General features: G+C 55.8%; 7 protein-coding genes across 7 annotated transcripts; 2 read left to right on the top strand and 5 right to left on the bottom strand.

Annotated features, from left to right (window-relative positions):
- Positions 1-225: 225 nt before the first annotated feature.
- Positions 226-3,138, top strand: K489DRAFT_310610 (acetyl-CoA synthetase-like protein; the record flags this gene model as incomplete). The annotated part of the gene is made up of 3 exons (XM_033600717.1): positions 226-340; positions 416-2,169; positions 2,977-3,138. Coding segments are annotated over 3 exons (2,031 nt in total), but the record flags the coding sequence as incomplete, so codon positions are not given.
- Positions 3,139-6,766: 3,628 nt separating this feature from the next.
- K489DRAFT_25044 (uncharacterized protein) lies at positions 6,767-7,708 on the bottom strand. The gene has a single exon (XM_033599951.1). The coding sequence runs from the start codon at positions 7,408-7,410 to the stop codon at positions 6,937-6,939; it is 474 nt and encodes a 157-aa protein (XP_033464744.1). The 5' UTR covers positions 7,411-7,708; the 3' UTR covers positions 6,767-6,936.
- Positions 7,709-8,465: 757 nt separating this feature from the next.
- Positions 8,466-8,846, top strand: K489DRAFT_406371 (uncharacterized protein; the record flags this gene model as incomplete). The annotated part of the gene is made up of 1 exon (XM_033607244.1): positions 8,466-8,846. One exon carries the CDS (start codon positions 8,466-8,468, stop codon positions 8,844-8,846), a length of 381 nt encoding a protein of 126 aa, XP_033464745.1.
- Positions 8,847-8,956: 110 nt separating this feature from the next.
- K489DRAFT_386206 (NAD(P)-binding protein) lies at positions 8,957-10,028 on the bottom strand (the record flags this gene model as incomplete). The annotated part of the gene is made up of 4 exons (XM_033606206.1): positions 8,957-9,268; positions 9,328-9,620; positions 9,706-9,978; positions 10,010-10,028. The coding sequence occupies 4 exons, from the start codon at positions 10,026-10,028 to the stop codon at positions 8,957-8,959; spliced, it is 897 nt and encodes a 298-aa protein (XP_033464746.1).
- A 914-nt stretch (positions 10,029-10,942) lies between these two features.
- On the bottom strand, positions 10,943-11,881 carry K489DRAFT_397943 (uncharacterized protein; the record flags this gene model as incomplete). Its single annotated transcript, XM_033606923.1, has 3 exons — positions 10,943-11,427; positions 11,648-11,714; positions 11,817-11,881. 3 exons carry the CDS (start codon positions 11,879-11,881, stop codon positions 10,999-11,001), a joined length of 561 nt encoding a protein of 186 aa, XP_033464747.1. The 3' UTR covers positions 10,943-10,998.
- On the bottom strand, positions 11,813-12,953 carry K489DRAFT_25073 (uncharacterized protein). The gene has a single exon (XM_033599954.1). It carries the CDS (start codon positions 12,835-12,837, stop codon positions 12,097-12,099), a length of 741 nt encoding a protein of 246 aa, XP_033464748.1. The 5' UTR covers positions 12,838-12,953; the 3' UTR covers positions 11,813-12,096.
- K489DRAFT_25078 (uncharacterized protein) lies at positions 12,809-13,788 on the bottom strand. Its single transcript, XM_033599955.1, has one exon. The coding sequence runs from the start codon at positions 13,616-13,618 to the stop codon at positions 13,070-13,072; it is 549 nt and encodes a 182-aa protein (XP_033464749.1). The 5' UTR covers positions 13,619-13,788; the 3' UTR covers positions 12,809-13,069.
- Positions 13,789-14,026: the final 238 nt, after the last annotated feature.

Below are 14,026 nucleotides of genomic sequence, written 5' to 3' on the forward strand. Positions count from 1 at the left end.
CACTGAACTGAACTGTTTCCGAACTGTTTCTCTCCTACTATCACCTCGTGCATAAATCAATCTTCTGTGAAGTTTCTTTAAGTGCCGTTGCGCTTTCGCTGGTGGACAACCAAACAAACGTTTCTTCAGAGACATGGCTTTGAGTAAGTCAAACTGCCTCTCCACCTTTCAATTGCACTTGCCACACGATCGTGCAGACTGACGAGATTCTCATGAATAGTTCCGGCCATTGCTGGCGCCGGCGCCGCAGCTGCATACCTGAATGCCAAATTTCACATCGGCAAAGATGTTTCTGCGTTGCGAGAGCAAAGAGCGGTCATGGCCCTGATGGCCCAACGCGGTACGCGCTTCCGCTGACTTACACCAATCGACAGCCGACAGACTGCTGACCATGTAACCTATTCGCGAACAACAGGCAAGGAAAATCGACGATCACTATGGTACTTCTTCGAGGAACAGACTCTGCTATCGCCAAACTCACCCTGCTTGTGGTTCCGCCTCGACCCAGGATCTGAGACTCGCGAATATACCTACCAAGAGACTTACGACCAGAGCAACCGCTATGCGCAGTTCCTACTCAAGCAGGGCGTCCTGCCCGGAGAGCTGGTCGCGACCTATCTTCTCAACAGCCCAGAATTCATGTTCAATCTGATGGGCGCCTGGGCGATCGGTTGTGCACCATCGATGATCAACAACAACCTTGGAGGTGCCGGCTTGATCCACTGTCTCAAGGTCGGAAAGAGCAAGGTTTTGATTGTGGACGAGGATGAAGGCTGCCGGCAGCGCATCGAGGAGGTCCGGGCACAGATAGAAGCGCTGGGCATGAGGATCATCTACCTTGATGCGGCGACGCGCGCGGATATCGATCAACTGCCTCCTGCCCGACCATCGGACAGCATGCGCCAGGTCGTGACGCTGGAGTCCCCCATTTTCATGATCTACACATCTGGCACGACAGGTTTGCCGAAAGCCTGCCCGTTTCAGACACAGCGATCATATGGACTGGGGAGATCGACTGCGAGGGCAGCCGGACTGACTTCAACGGATACATGGTACGACTGCATGCCGCTATATCACGGTACCGGCTGCACGGTAGCGGTCGGTGCCCTCATGACCGGGATGAAGCTCGCGATTGGCCGGAAATTCAGCGTGAGGAATTTCTGGCAAGACATCTGCGACTCGGACGCGACCGCATTCGTCTATGTTGGCGAGACAGCTCGGTATTTGCTCGCTGCACCGCCAACACCACTCGACAAAGCCCACAAGCTGAAGACCATGTACGGCAACGGCATGCGACCCGACGTGTTCGGCAAGTTCCAGGAACGCTTCAATGTCCCGCGGGTATGCGAATTCTTCAACTCGACCGAGGGTGTCTTCGGGTTGATCAACGTCAGCCGAGGACCGTTCACCACCGCCGCGGTCGGCCACCACGGCGCTCTGCTCCGTCGCCTCATGCAGAACATCTACATCCCCGTCGAGATCGACCTCGAAAACGGCGACCGCATCTGGCGGGACCCCGAAACCGGCTTCGCGCGCCGCAAGCCGTACGAGGAAGGCGGCGAGATCATCGTCGCGGTCGTCAGCGAGAAGCAGTTCGCCGGCTACCACGACAACCCGGAGGCCACGCGCAAGCGCTTCGAGCGCGACGTCTTCGTCAAAGGCGACCTCTACTACCGCACCGGCGACGCCCTGCGCCGCGACGCCGACGGCCGCTGGTACTTCCTCGACCGCCTCGGCGACACCTTCCGCTGGAAATCCGAGAACGTGAGCACGGCCGAGGTCGGCGAGGCCCTCGGCCGCTTCCCGGGCCTGGTGGAGGCCAACGTCTACGGCGTCGAGGTGCCCGGCCACGACGGCCGCGCGGGCTGCGCCGCCGTGTACGTGCGCCCCGACGAGCGCGCCTCGTTCCCGTGGGCCGGCCTCCTGGCGCACGCCCGCCAGGGCCTGCCCAAGTACGCGGTGCCGGTCTTCATCCGGCTGGTGCAGAGCCCGACGCCGATGCACAACAACAAGCAGAACAAGGTCCCGCTGCGGAAGGAGGGCGTGGACCCCGCGGCCATCGCCAAGGGCACCGCTGGCCGGGACGATGCGATCTTTTGGGCGAAGCCCGGCGCCGACTCGTACGTGCCGTTCACGACGCGGGACTGGGACGCGCTGGTGGGCAAGAAGGTGAGGTTATAGGCCAAGGACGCTGTGGGGAAATGGATCGGAGAGATTAGGATCAGCTAGCCGGGTTCGAAAATCGACAATGGTTGCCGGAGTCGTTGCCCACTGAACCGTGCGTGCATCGGAGTGATGGGGAGCAAGCAGTATATCAGTGGCGAACTCAGGCCATGCTTTCTCGTCTTCGTCGCGATGGCCAAATGAGTCTTGCCGCGCAGACGACCCGCGATCTGTGAGATGTCGTTCCCAATAGCGCTGGCTATCACCAGGGCCATTCGGTCGAGAGAAACGTATCGGATACAAGTAGAGTCAACGACTATCCAGCATCCGAAGAGGAAGACACGAGGGAGATTCGAAGTAGAAAAAATTGCAATTTGTTCAATCAACTGTCTCTATAAGTGGTGGAGAGAGTATTCTGCATCCATGTCATTTGCGTCCGTTTCGAGCCTCCCCCGTTCGCCGCCGCCGGTACCCCGAAATTCATCGCCGTCATCTCTAGTGACTGATATTTCGTACGATGCGAAACAGACGATGATGGTCTTTCCAGCAGTGCAGAGTGGGAGGTGATGAGGAAAGGGAGAAAAGTCGTGTCACGATCGGATCCCAAATGCGTTCCCGTCGCCACGGATCAAAAGTGTATCCCCAACGCCGTATGCTGTACCGCAAGCCGATATCCAAAAAAGAAGTGTAAAATGTCAAGTGGTAAAAAGAGAACATGAAAAAAATGGCGATATGAAAGCCGTCAACGAGCTCGTCGCTTAGTTGCAGCCGTTGTAGCCCTGTTGCTGCAACATCTTGACGCTCTTGATGGAGAAGGCGCCGCCGTTGTTCGCCTCCCAGGTGGGGTACCACTGGTTGCGGCTGTCCCAGAAGTCCTTGCGGGCCCGTGCAGAACCATCCGTCCATGGCTTGTTGGAGGCTCCGTCCGCGAACCAGCCGTTGGTGCCACCGACAGCAAGGTTGATGATGAGATAGAAGTCCTGGTCAAAAGGAGTGCTGAGGCGACCGGTAGAGGACCACGGGTCGGTGAGACGGGTGCCGTTGGCGTTGGCCGGGGGAAATTTCCCCTTGGAGTAGAAGCTCTCCGTGAAGCCGACGTACATGACTTGGGCGAGACGGGTGTCCACGTAGGTGTAGATGTACTTCTCGCTCCACTCGACACCGAAGGTGTGGAAAGCAGCAGGATAGGTGGTGTGAGGAGCCGGGCGCTTGACGTTGTTCTGCCACCAGCCGTCGTTGACGCTGTCGAAACCCCAGTGGAGCGTCGATGAGATGACGTTGTTGCCACCCTGAGCGTAGGTGTAGTTGTTTCCGCGGGACTCCATGATGTCGATTTCACCAGACATGGGCCAGGGTCCGTAGGTGTTGTTCACCGGCATCATCCAGATCGCGGGCCAGAGCCAATCGCCCGCGGGAAGCTGAGCAACGACTTCGACGCGACCGAATTTGATGGAAGCGCCTTTGCTGGAGGTATCGTTGAGGTTGATGCGGGTGGTGAGGCGAGCCGACTTCACAGGGTTGACGACAGTGCCATTGGTTGAGTTGGTCGTTGACACACAGTTGGCCCATGACTGACCAGGAGCAGTGCAGCCGTTGTTGATGAGGTTGATGGTGCTGCCATCCTTTTCCATGAGCGTAGCGTCTTGCAAAGTAGGCTTGATGACGAGCATGCCGTCCTTGATGAAGGCGTTCTCGCCGCTAGCAGTGGTGACTTCAAATTCGCCGTTGCTGTTCATCGCGTCAGTATGTTCGCCTGCGTATTGCGGGATCACAGTGATGTTTGATGTGGAAGACCTACCCAAAGCCGCCGGTCTGTTGCTCGAGTGTCCAGATCTTGGGATCGATACCATTCGACCAAGTCTCGTCTAGGACCGGGCAGTAGTTGTGGTTCTTGACCCCTTGGAGACCCATGTAGACCAAGATACCGGTGACTGCAACACCAACGACGATTCCAATGACAGGTATGATCCAGACCCATTTCTCCTTCGGGTCCTTCTTTGCTAGCCATGGCTTTTCAACAGACTCTCGGGCTACTCGCCGTGAGTGGAAGTATCTGGGAGCTGGCGCGGCCTGGAAGGCTGTGGTGGAGCCCATGGCAGAAGCGGGCATTGAGCCATAAGGCGAGGAGAATGGGTTGACCCTTGATGATGGCGGTTCGATACGTTCGCTCTCGGGAGTGCCTCGGCCAGGCGTGTGGGTTGCCGTGGTGGTTGGGCCACCGGGTTGGGCCATTGTGAAGGATGTGGTCGTCACTTGTCTTCAGAGGAAATCGCAGTCGTTGTAGATATCCCGTTGCGCGTGCAAGCAGAGACAGCGAGCTGGTGACGTTATGCGGGGAGATACTGGTGGAGAGAAGAAGAGGTGCGATGGGAGAGATGTTGAGGGAGGAGGAAGAGATGGCGAACGACAGTGGTATCTAGTAGGAGAAATGAGAGACGAGGAAGTGGTTGAGGCGGGCGACGAGCGTGTCTTTGAGTCGATGCCAGCAATCGCACAAGTGCCGCGATGTGTGAGCGAATGTGTGTGTGTGTGTGGAGAGAGAGGTGCATATGTATGCCCTACCAAAGATAAAGTACTAATCAAAGAACAGCCGAATGCAGCAAAATCGAAAACGTGTGAGCCCTGGAGAGAGAAGGTCGAGGCGTGGGATACGAAGAAACGGGTGGGCCAGGCAGGGCCGGCGCGCAAGCCATTCCAGCGCGTAGGTCCGATGCAAGTCGGCTCATCGATTTTGGGTGGTGTGTCGGCGGAAAAAAGAGGTGTGTGGGTGTGTGTGAGCGCACTGTGCACATCTGGTGATACTGGAACTAGAATAAATCCATTGCTGATGCGAGACAAGTTCCAGGCCACGATCTGCACCGGCTGCGTCTCTATCACCACCACCCACCACCACCACCACCACTGCGTCCACCTCCACCATCTCGCATGATCGTTCGTCCCTCATGCCTGTTGTGATCATCACTTAACAAGCACGTCGAGGTTCGCGGTCGTTCACAGCACCAGCACCAGCACCAGCAGCAGCTCCTGCCCGACAGCCTCCCTTGCGAAAGACAAGTCGTGTAGGTAGCCGAAGTCTACCGCGACGCGCCGTTGAGCGCCCACGATGGAACCGTTTCTGCGACTACTGATGATAGATCCTTCTACCTCGCCTTCTATTTCTACTTCCTCCTCCATCGCATGGCCGCAGGGGCCAATCTCGCATGCAGTGGATGGATACAGACAGTCCTGTTCTGCCCATACGTGGAGGTGCTTTCTCCGGCCACAAGCAAAGTGCATACGAACCTGGAATGGATTTAGATAGATGACATCTTCAACAGACGACGATGCATGGATCTGATATTGTCATTCTCATTGTCAGTAACGTTTCGCTCGCAAATGATAATCCGAACATGCACATGCCTGCATTCCTGCATTCCATCAGGGACGACACCCTCAACCGCAGTCATCCTCAACGACTGAAGCGAGAAAAAGAAAGGCCGAGACGGGGCTAGCCGATCGGTTTGCACGAATGGGTGGTGCAACCGGACTAGAAGCCCGAACGCCTGTTGTGACTTTCGACATTCCAGCTCAGGGTCATCTCATCCCATCCATTTCGTGGCTCCCGACCTTGTCCTGCTTCCACCATATCTCGCCCGCGTTGGACTAATCTCGTTTGATTCCGCCTGCATGCGTGCTCATCGTTCCTCGAACCACCCGCGTGTCGCCGCTAGTTGGCGATGCGAAAGAATCGATATCATACGAGAGAACAAACAGCCACCCAGACGCCCGATTCGGGTGGCCGCGATGCCTTTTCGTCCGCCCCCCGTCAGCTCATCCGACCCACCTCCAGCCACGCAGCACACCATCTTGCGGTCCTATCGTACTCATCCTCGACCGAGGACTGGATGAGGCCGATAGACCTCTTCCACCATGCTCTGTGTAGGTGTTGTCGATCATCGCGGTGCCTGACTGTACCTGCCCAGTGGACTGGTGGCGCCATGCATACTGTCCGAACAATCGGTGTGGTGTATTTGTGATGAAGTCCATTCACTGCCAGTCCAGTCCAGTAGCTTCTCAACGCACAACTCAGCGCTTTGGCCTGCTTACGATGAGCCTCGTTCGGAACAAGTGTTGCCGGCGACGCGCAAAAGACACCTCGTTAACGAACGTCTTTGTATCTCAAGCGCAACGCTTTTTCGTCTCCTCGGGAAAGCTTTCCAGACCGGCCCGCATGTCAAAAGGATCATTTGTGGCGGCGGCACACCTCGCCTGCTCCGAGACGCAACACAAATAATCTGCACAGTACATGCAGGAGATACTTCAATCTCCTCATCTTATTTCTCCCTTGCGCCAAGTGGCGCGCATCTGGTGAGCAGCCACGCGACTCGGCCCAGAGTTCCCTTTCCTGCTGGAGTGAGTATGGCTCGCCTACGCGCGCCCATGTGTAGATTGCGACAGTCGTTCATCTATTCACAACCAAACCCGAGGATGGTAATTATGTGCACTGCTCATAGCTTGATGTAGTCTCCCACAATCAGTATCGATCTGGTCAAAGGCAAGAAGCACGTGCTGATGCTACACATGGCACAATCGTGACGCATGTGGGTGAAAGTCCTATTTGTGTCCGGGCCTGATAAGAAGATGGATTGATATAGAAGAACGTTTTTTACCTCCCGTCTACACGCGTCGGTCGCAACCCCCCCCAGCCGCTAGAAGAAGGGTCGTCCTTCTCGTCGGGCAGATCACTTGAGCCGATAGAACATCCCACGTGCAGGATCCTTGTTCTCGCGGCTCCTATGCTAGAGGACTAGGTGCCGGAGGCCACCCTGTAGCAGCGAAAGTATATACTTCCAACGATAATCGCGCAGCGACGTGAGACGGAACAGCTGTGCGAGCAGATATTTCATGGATACGACCGCTCGATTGCACGAAGCAGTTTTGGATGCTCGTCAAACGCCACATCGTGCCCCTCAGACTCTTGGAAGCCCATCTGCGTCGCATGGTAGATTGCAGGTGCATCTTCCCCCGCCACGGGCACGCTGTCAGCGGCAGCCCCGATAACATGATGCATGCCCGCTTCCCGCCAATCGTCGCCAAAATTTGAGAAGTAAATGATCCAGGACTGTGCATCATCGTCTGAGAGGCATAGCATCGGCCCGCCATGAAGAATGGCTCACCCTCATTCATTGATGCCAGTAGCCCAGGTTGCGATGTAAATCGTGGCAATAAGAGCGGGCAGGCGAAATTCCATGCTGCCACTATCATCATCTCCCATGGAGCTCGTTCATGGCTGACAGTCGCATCGGCGTCCCGCTTACAAGCAACCGGTGCCTGCGCGTGGTATCCGCAACATGCTTCTTACCATTGAGTGACGTGGCGTGCACCGTTACCTCCACGCCGCTCAAGATGGTATCGGACTAAGAAGTCTTCATGAAGACGACGATGTGCTTCTGGTGCGGACGCTGTTTCCTCGGCGTGTGGAAGATTCCGCACGTGTCGCGGCGATGTCGACGACGGAGACTCTATTCTCGGAGCTGAAATACTTAGACTCAGTATCTATAGTGGACGACTGCTACCGGCATTGAGGCTGGGGGTCATCCCTTCAACGATACAGTTGACTTCCGAGGTTCTCAACTTTCCGTTGGGTCGGACTCCCGTCGATGGGATTTTTCCAAGCGGCGGACGAATGGTCTTCATGTAGCTAGATGGAGATCCACGCCAATCGATACGCGATATGTTCCTTTGCGGAGGACGCCGACTACCATAATCGTCATAGAACCGCCGCGAGAGCCGCCGCCGACGACGCTGTGAATGTTGATCAAGCCGTTTTTCTTGAGTGAATTCATCCCTCGGCAACCTTTGTCATGATTGTGCACTGCCCATTGCGAGCCGTCTGCCCAATTTTGGACAAAGTTTCGACGGCACAGAGCGCGATCCATGGTAAAGCATTCAACGTCGCGAAATTTGGGCGGTATTCAGATGTGAGGGTCGTATTATCCTATATGCGCACCATTTCTAGTCCGACTACATGTTTGACTGATCATCTGGAGAGGCTACTTGGATTTAGGCATGGGCATACAAACGCGTGTGATCGCGAGCCTCCTCGGAAACATTTGCATTCTGGATGTCATTCTGTCATCGTGAACGTGCTCCTGACGTAAGCACGAATTTGTTCCGCGCGCCCTGAACGTAAACTGTCGAAAAAGTCTCGAAACCCGATCTACTGAACGTACTTCTTTCCTCGGCATTGCAGCTCATCTACGGAATCGACGGCTCCATTCATCCGCAGAAGTCCCCATCCTTTGATACGACAGGCGATCAGAATGCCGCCTACCACCCCATCGCGGCCGCCACCAGCTCCCCTTCCTCCTCAGACCGCGCGTGCGACACAACCTCTCGCCAATGTCGCGCGAGCAGCTGCAGCAGCACGCCCGGCTGTTGAACCCGCCGCACGCCCGGCTGCTGTACCAAATGCCTCATTCAACCCGAAACTATCATACAAACAGGTTTCGCGCCGAGTGATTGCGTTGTATGTGTCGGTCCCTCTCGCTCTCGTCCTCAGCTATGAGCTCTGGAACAGGCGATTCAATGGCAAGGAGCAGAAGATTCTAGGACAGCCCCAATCGAGCGGCCATAAGGACGAGACCCGGTGGTATCCTGCACAAGATGAACTGGCTAAGGATTTACCGGAACGAGGCCGATGATGAAAAGAGCTGTGGAAGGGGGTACCAGCCCGATGCATGCATATGTAATAGGACATGATACGCATAAGAGTTGTCGGAGACGGATTCCACTTCAGACTATATATGATCTCTCACCACGCGCAATGTCCGCCATCGATCCGCAGATCAGCGCCAGTCATGAAGCTGGATGCATCGCTGATCAGGAAGACACCACAACCGCGATACTCGTGCGGCATGCTCAGTTTCCCGAGCATGTTCTGCGTAGGCCAATCGCGGCGTCGCTCGGGGTACTGCTCGAAGAGCGCCTCGACCATCTGGGTGACGATGTAGCCTGGCGAGATGGTGTTGACACGGATGCCATGCACACCCCACTCCATGGCCAGGTTACGGCCGAGCTGTATCACAGCCGCTTTGCTCGCGTTATACGCAGGGCATATGAGACCCTTGAGAGGATGGTGTCAGCTTCGCGAAGAGGGAAGGAGATCGGTGGGTCAAGCGTTACCTTATTGGCGACGGTGCCACTCATCGATGCGATCATGGCGATACTGCCACCGTTGCCCCATCGGATCATTTCCTTGGCCACGGCCTGCGCAGTCATGAAGACACCGGTGACGTTGACTTCGAACATGGTGTTGGCGTCCTGCTGGGAGTAGTCCAGCGCCGGGGTCTCCTGCTGGATGCCAGCCGCGGCGATCAACCCGTCAAGCCTCCCATGCGACTCGGAGATGTCCCTCACAATCTGGTTCAAGGCCTCGACATCTCTCACGTCAATCTGCCGATAGTGAAAGGAAGTACCTACAGAATCCCGGAAAAAAAAAGAAAGAGACGGGTCAGCTTCGGGGCAGTCCAACCTTCCACGAACACGTGAGTTCAGACTTACCGAGCTCTTCCGCAGCGCGCTGTTGCACGCGATGGAAATCCTCACTCGGCTCCTCCAATCGATCCAGGGCGTAGACCGTGGCGCCCGCTTCGAGCAGGGCTTCCGCTTGCACGAGGCCGAGGCCTCGCGCCGCGCCCGTGACGAGCACGACGCGGTCGGACAGGTTGAACTCAGGCAGGCGTTTCGTCGTCCCCAGATATGAGGAGGATCTGTTGCCATCCTTGAGGGCCGCGGCTTCCTCTCGCGGCGGAGATGGTGGGCCTCGCCCGGCGACTGGCGGGGTCCCTTTCGGTGGGTGGTGGACGTCGTGTTTCAGCCGGCATTGCAGGAGGGGTGCGGCGCGTGTGAGGGAGTTTGTTGAGCGCAGCGCTCGTGGAGTCGAGCGCAGAAGATATGCCATCGTTGCCTCTCTCTCAGCCTCTCGGGAAATTATTTGAAGTATGTAGGTAGCTTTTCAATGGCGTTCGGAAACCAGCAGTAATCCCGGTGTTCTTCTGTTGTTCTTCTGTGTCTCGGCGTAACTCAAGCTTGCGCGGAATTTTTTGTATATCGCGAACCGTGCGTGACTCCAGACCTGGAATGTACTTATGTATGCTGTGAGGGAGTGGCGATGGCATTGAAGAGCACGAATGCAATGTAATGCAATGCAACGCAACGCGAGGAGGCTCTCGTCACAGGGTCCCAGCTAGCTCGCTAGCTAGCTCTACGGATCAATGGGGAAACGTGCTGTGTCTCGCTCCCCCAGATTTCGCGGCGGAATGTATGAAAGCCCGGGCGAGCTGAGAGTCGTTCGTCCAAGCGGGCGTCTGTCGGAATGATTCCGGGGGTGAAGTGCAGCAGCGTGGAGCAGACCTCTCGGGAAAGAAAGACAGACATTGAAATGATAATCCATCGTGCGTACCATTACTCCCTTACATGTGTATATCATAAGGATTGGTGTGGAGAGGATGTTCCCGTTCGCGATCAATCAGTCGTCATGGTTATCTGCTCTCGAATTCGACCCCGGAGCGTGAATAGACGACAGGAATGAGTTTACAGGCTTCTTTCGTATAGAGATGTCAACGAGCATCTGGAAACTTTTCTTCGCCTGTTCATCGCTCTGTACAGTGAGGAACCACCAGGTGCTCAGGGATCACGTATGACAGTCGTCAAAGCGCGGTCATGGAGACATCTGGGTACCTCGATGACAACGGCCACGGTTCAGATCACGAACGCATTCAGCCAATCTTGAGAGTTTGGGTTTTCCATATATGGGTTGTCTAATGGAGGGACTCAGCCCCCTATCTGTCCGTCTCAGGTTGTGGCCTCTCCACGCATGTCCTCATACTCCCTTCTACACGTAGCGAGATTCTCGTTGAACGACTCCGTCTGCAATTTGTGCGTCCAAGAGCGACTACTGCTTCCACGCTGACAGACGTCCTGACCGTACCGGGAGGGTCGTACTTCGGGCGCACATCGATACCTGCATGATTCTGAGCGCTTCTGCACTCGGAAGGCGATGGCACGGTGTCGTCTGTATGTACGGAACAGCCTCTTACCCTGTACTCTCTGACGGGACGGTCGCATGTTCTGCCCGGCGCTCATGGGCCAGGGACCTGTCTTTGACATCGTCGAACTGCTCGGTAATCCCAAAACTACCGTGATACCCATGCTCTTAATCTTTCGATCATGCTTCGAAGAGCGACGGGCGGGCAGGTGAAGACCGGCGCAGAGCATACTATGCTGCATGCAGGGATTTACACAACGGCAGTGCAGTGCAATGCTCCGCGGTGCAAAAGGTTCCATGGGGACGAAGAATGGAATCCACTCGACAGATGCAATCATGCCTCACTCGTGGCAGAAAATGCAAAGAAACCTCACAAAGAAGCTTACCTCGTGCAGACGGTGAAAAGGAAATCGCATGAGGGGCTGCCGGGAGACAGGGGCGCCCATATGGACTTACCTCGTGTTTAGTCTTGCTCATGTGCGCACCTGATCCTATAGTGTGGAGCCAGAGCTCGCAAAGTTTTCTCCACTTCCAAGTTGAAATGCATTCCAAGGATCGCAGGTCCAAGCTGACCGCTCCTGCTTTCTTGCCTGAGTAGAGTACTGCTTCACAGTTCGAAACTTACTGGGTGCCCTTCCTCTGGATGTTGTCTTCGATGCACATGCTCAGGACTTCGCGTGAGGTGGCCATTGTCGCGATTTCTCCTTCTCTGAGAGGCGCGAAAAAACGGCTCGGCTGCTTCATCACTGAGGCAACTCAGACCATGTGCTTGGTGAATACTTCCAAGAGCAAAAAAGCAACACTTCCTGACGGAATGTAGACCTCGGCGGAAGCAAAAGAACTGCCCTTCTAGTGAAGGGGAGAGAAACCCGTCCAACCGAAGTCCAGCGGGGTTTGCTTTTTATCTATCTACTAGTAATGTGTATTACGGAAACGGTTCTTGAAGTGTGCGGACACAGACCGGGTTCGAACTCCCGACTTGCCCTCTTGCCCACGACCGCCCCGGCGCTGACGCCACTACGCCACACTCGACGATTTGCCCATCCGTCCTTGTCTCGCCTGTGAGTTTGACAGAAGTCGCGCATTATATAGTTGCTCCTCGTATTGGCTTTCTCCCACACACCCGCGTGGGTGCACGAACATGCACACACAGCTTCACTCTTGCAAGGCCTCGGCGAATGCGGCGCGAGAGAGATCCAGGTCGGGGGCCATCCTGCAATAGCCGCGGCATCATTGCTGCCTTGGAAAGGGATGGCTACTATGCGACTTTGTTGCTGGAGTAGTGCATGTGAGACGAGGAGCATGGTCGTAGTTGCTGCGACAGTGACGCTGTGTGGGAGAGAGGAGGAGGATGTTGCTGCTTGGTCGCTGCAGCAGCGCGAGTCAGACCGAAGGCGCAGTCGTGGTTGCTCTGCGATTCGCACTGTCAGGGGGGGGCGATGAGTAATCTGCTGCTTGCTTACTTTCTGAAGCTGAGTAATAACAGGGGCTTGATCGCTGAGGCAGCACGAGTTAGACGGAAACCGGTGCCGTCCTTGCCGCGGCACGGGCACTCTCGCTATCCGGGAGCAGGATAAGTAACCGTCGGCTTGATTGCTGAATGGGCGTGGGTTCGACTGAAGGAACAGTCGTTGTTGCGGTAACATCCTCGCTCATCGGAGGAGAGAGATCGACAAGCTGGCCTTAGAGCCTTGGAAGGTGCGATTGTTGAAGCCGAGTGATTTTGGGCTCATACGTCGGGTCAGCGCAAGACCAAAAGCGAAGTCGTACTTGGCCGCGAGTGCTTTGCGGCTTGGTCGCGGAAGTGGCATGCCACACATGCTTGTCGTAGGCATGCGAGAGTGAAAAAGGACAACCACTCTGATCATACAAAATGAATCAGGACTTGGCCGAAGCAAAAGAACTGTCCCCTCGGGGCAGAGAAATCCCAGGTAGGCCAGGATTTGCTTTTTTGCCAGGGTGGGCAGCAGCGAGGGCAACTGGCGGAGTCGAACTTAAGGCCTGCCTCGCCACTACTCTGCACCCTGGGTAGCACCATCCTCCCACTGCACCACTACGCCACTGCCCCTTCCCTCCTCTTCCTGATGGAAGTACACCAAGATTTGCACAACATATAGCTTTCATGTCGGGTTCCCCTCCCTCAAGTACGCAAAAGTTCGCGTGTCGTGTGAATGCCTGCTGGCGCGATAGAACGTCCATGTGACTCGTTGGTGTGATCCTGCATGCACCATGACATGGAAATGCCACGTTGACAAACAGCCACCATGAATGCGATGTCGAGCGATGAGGATGATGGACGATGGTTGCTTGCTGCTTTCCGTCTTGTTCGGGTCGAAGCGATGAAGAAGAATAGTCGCAGTGTCGACCGCTGATCCTGTACCTGCGCCCAGGCATTCTCCGACTTGAGCGCATTCTTCTTGCCGGCATGGTGCAGGGGCATGCGCTATTCTGACATTAACGTGATGGCTCTTGCCTTTGGCTGCACTTGTCGACATGTTGTAACGTCTTTCCGAACATCCAGTAATGGCATGCAAGCTCTTCACAGGCATGGGGCACCACCTGGGCACACCAATCGATGCCGGACAGGCGCCCATAGGGCCATAGGCAGGTCATCTCTCAAATGGGGTTCTCGAGGCACCAATGGCGACGATCACAAGAAGTGCTTGGCTGGATGGACGATAGCTCACATGTCCGCATAGACGTTCATCCAGATCGACTTGGTTCATATGTCGGCACCTGGACGGTCAAAGAAGCGACGCCATGCGATGTCATTCCCTGAACGACGCGCGTCTGCGACGTGATGCGATGGCAGCATACAGCTTCGTTGTCCGCCTC

The sequence above is a fragment of the Dissoconium aciculare genome, assembly GCF_010015565.1.
Source record: "Dissoconium aciculare CBS 342.82 unplaced genomic scaffold K489scaffold_1, whole genome shotgun sequence".
NCBI classification, from domain to species: domain Eukaryota; kingdom Fungi; phylum Ascomycota; class Dothideomycetes; order Mycosphaerellales; family Dissoconiaceae; genus Dissoconium; species Dissoconium aciculare.